Source organism: Cystoisospora suis (genome assembly GCF_002600585.1).
Source record: "Cystoisospora suis strain Wien I chromosome Unknown contig_632, whole genome shotgun sequence".
Taxonomy (NCBI): domain Eukaryota; phylum Apicomplexa; class Conoidasida; order Eucoccidiorida; family Sarcocystidae; genus Cystoisospora; species Cystoisospora suis.
Window position 1 is genome coordinate 1 of NW_027153433.1, and position 3,606 is coordinate 3,606.

A 3,606-nucleotide genomic window follows, 5' to 3' on the forward strand; every position below is an offset into this window, starting at 1 on the left:
ATAGATTACAGATAGATAGATATGTATAGATAGATAGATATCTGTATGAAGGGAGGAGGTGTGTGGAGAGTTTAGGGTAACGAATCAATGATAGCTCATAGGCATGTGTCTCTAAATGAATGAATGAATGAATGGAGAGGGAGGCAGAGAGTCAATTTTTCCTCTTCCCTTATTCCTATGAGAGCAAGAGGAACGACTCCAGTAAGACGAAGCGTTCTGGCTAGTAAAGGGAAATGAATGAACGAGAGAGAGGAGAGGGAGTGAAGGTAGCAGAAGTAGTTTGGGTAGTGGTAATAGTAGTCGTCGCTTTTGCCTTTGGACAGAATGAAGGGGAAAAGAATCGAAAAGAACAAGATAATGAAGAAGAAGAAGAGTTAATGAGTGCTGTATAGAGAGAAGTTGTCTCTTCTGTCTCTCTCTCTCTGTCTGTAACGGTTAGGGAGAGAGAGAAGTTGAAGAGAGAGATCTCGGGGACTTCAAGTCTTTTCATTCAGTCAGTGGCTGAGTATATAGAAAGAAAGAGAGAGAGACAGACATATCTATCTATCTCTCTACATACTCCACAGCACATTCATAGGTATACATATGCATGCATGCATAGACGTTAAAGACAAGCTACATAGATACACTTGTACGTTTTTCTCTATCTCTCTTTCTATCTCGTATATCTCTCTGTATAGGGTGACTTCTATAGACAAGAAGATCGACTATATCTAAAAGTACTACTACTCCTACTACTACGAGCAGTCTTAGGAGTCATAAGAGGAAAACTCCGAGCCCCTTCAATAGTCACCTTCCCACGAGCTCTACCAAGGACAACTGCATAATGAAGAGGGGAGAGAGAAGGATAGTCAAGGAGCTCTATCCACCTCTCTCTCTCTCTCTAGACTTCTTCTTCGTCAGGAGACATAGTGAATGAAGGAAGGAATGAAAAGAGTTTAAAGAAAAAGGAGAGAGAGGAATGGAAACAAGCAAACAGACTCTAGACAAAAGACCAACAGAAGCAAACACATTCAAAAAGAAGAGGAAAAGAGCGTCGCATGCACTTCCCTCTATCCCTCCACCCACATAGATGAATATACAGACTGAAGAGAGAGACATATCGCTAGACGTAGAAAGATATAACAAGTCAGAGAGAGAGAGAGAAAGAAAGAAAGAAAAAGGAATTTTAATGATCTAAAGATCGAAGAAGAGCGTTTTAGCAAATCCTGAATATGAAGGGCACTCCGGTATTAAACTTGCGGTCTACGGTGGCATAAAGAAAGAAGAGAGAAAAATAAACTTAGTTGAAGAAGAAAACCTTATTCAATTCTCTTCTTCTCTCTTTCTCTCTCAACTCACAAGATTTACTTCCCTTCTTCTTCTTCTTGTTGAATGGATATCTATCTGTCTTTAATCTACCTATCTACCTTTCTCTATACGGTACATGTCTATTATACACATATTCCTCCTTATCCTCTACCAATTGAAGAAAAGTCTTTCTTTCTCTAACTTTCTCAAATCTTTCTTTCCTTCTTCAACTCGCCTTCTTCCCCCTCATCTTTCTTTGCTCTTTTCCTTTCCTTGTTTCTCTTCTTCTTTTGTAGATGGTATGATGGTGCAGATGAAGAATGTGACTCCTCCCTTCGCCTTAGTTGAAGTAGTAGTGGTGGTGGTGGTCGCTATCCTAGCCATTTGCTGTAGAGGTCGTGGCCCTTATCGTCCATCACAATGAAGGCCGGAAAGTCCTGCACTTCGATCTTCCATATCGCCTACACGGCAAATCAACACGAAAGAAAAAGAGGAACGAGAAAGAGGAGGAGTATGAGAAGGAGGAGAAGGAGAAGAAGAAACGGAAAATCTAAAGGCGGCTTCTTCTCTCCTCTAGAGAGTTCTCTCACACCTTCACCCCCCCTTACAGAGATCTAGACATACACATAGTCAGATATAGCTGTAGTCAAACATACACATAAGTAGACAGAGAAATAGATCGAAGAGAAACAGATAGAGACGTAGATATAGATAGATGAATTAAAGAGAGAGATAGATAGAGAGAGAGATAGATAGAGAGAGAGATTTAATACATCCCGTGTCATTCCAGATGTCCTCCGTATTCGTGTCGAATATCTATATTCGATATAGATACGCCGCTGCTACCATCACATAGATTGAGAGAGAGAGAGAGTGGAGAGGGGTGTACCTCCATTCCGAGTTCAGGATATTCGAGGACTTCTACTTTTTTGATACAGTCTCTTCCTAGAATGGCTGCCGGCCCTCCTATCGATCCGAGGTAGAATCCTCCATATTTCTTGCATGCATTGAGAACAGCTTTGGATCGATTGCCTTTAGCTAGAGTGATCATCGATCCTCCCTTCTGCATGAATCGATCCACATACACATCCATACGACCTGCAGTCGTCGGGCCAAAGGAACCCGACACACAACCCTCAGGCGTCTTTGCTGGACCTACAAGGAGTCAAAAAGAAAGAAAGAAAAGAAAGAAAGAAAGAAAGTAGATTAGTATTTTGTTCGTATTCATTCAAGACTTACACCATGGAAGAAGAAAAAAAGGAGAAAACCCATACGCCATGTATATATATATATATATCTATATATGTATATATATGCATATATGTATATATATGCATATATGGAAAGACAGAGATATGTATATACATACATATGGGTAGATGGAGATATGCATGTGCATGCATGTATCCTCATGTACGGCTCAAGTATATATACCGTAGAAGCCTTCCATACCCAAGAGCCACTTCCCTCCTCACGCGGACATAGAAACTACCTAGCTATCTTTATACATCCATCTGAATATATATATGGATAGATGTGTGTGTATGTGTATATAGAGGCACGTGTGAGGGACATAGGCAGAGCTCTTGTATGAACTTGAAGAATCGAGATCTATGATCTACACGACGCCCCCATGTATACACACACACTTCTATGTACATGACTATATCTTCATCTACATATATATATATATATATATGTATATACAGCTGCACATATGAGAAGAAAGATGACTGGCGTGATGAGACACCCCCATAAGGCAAGCATTCGTGTCGAGAGAAATCTACGTGACTCTCCCATACCTACATTTCATACAGACCCGTCTCTCATGAAGAAGGTTTGTATATAGATATACATAGGTAGATAGAGAGAGTGTATTTCCTGTAGTCTTATGAAGAGAGATTTGCTGCTTTATGTGAGGGGTTGCTACCAGCATAATAGATAGGATGCTTTTTGATATAGTCTGGTAGATCTCCTTCTGTTTCGAGCCTCTCTAGTAGCTTTGCATGCGCTATATCTCTGGCGACGACCATCGTTCCTGTAAGAGATAGCCTCGTCGCTGTCTTATACTTGGAGAGCTCTTTCAGAATGTCTTTCATAGGCATGTTGAGATCTATCTTGACGGATTCTCCTTCTCCTTCATCTCTTTCTTCTTCTTCTTTTCTTCCTTCTTCTTCTTCTTCTCTTTCTTTCACGGCTTTTCTCTTTCCCCCGGCTTTCTGGAGATACTCCTCATCGACGTCTGGTAGAAATCTCGCGGGATTTAGCTCCAACTGCTCCATGAAGACTAAAAGGAGAAAAGAAAAGAAAAGAAGA

The 3,606-nt window shown here is 40.7% G+C and overlaps 1 protein-coding gene across 1 annotated transcript in view; it reads right to left on the reverse strand.

Annotated features, from left to right (window-relative positions):
• Nucleotides 1-379: 379 nt before the first annotated feature.
• The window catches only part of CSUI_001565 (fumarate hydratase), an 8,577-nt gene continuing 5,350 nt past the window's right edge, over nucleotides 380-3,606 (reverse strand). Inside the window, exons 6-8 of the mRNA XM_068061770.1 lie at nucleotides 3,221-3,577; nucleotides 2,180-2,445; nucleotides 380-1,751 (exon numbers count right to left, since the gene is read on the reverse strand). Coding sequence (XP_067926253.1) covers nucleotides 1,662-1,751; nucleotides 2,180-2,445; nucleotides 3,221-3,577 — 713 coding nt within the window. The 3' untranslated portion in view covers nucleotides 380-1,661. The remainder of the gene's footprint in view (nucleotides 1,752-2,179; nucleotides 2,446-3,220; nucleotides 3,578-3,606) is intronic.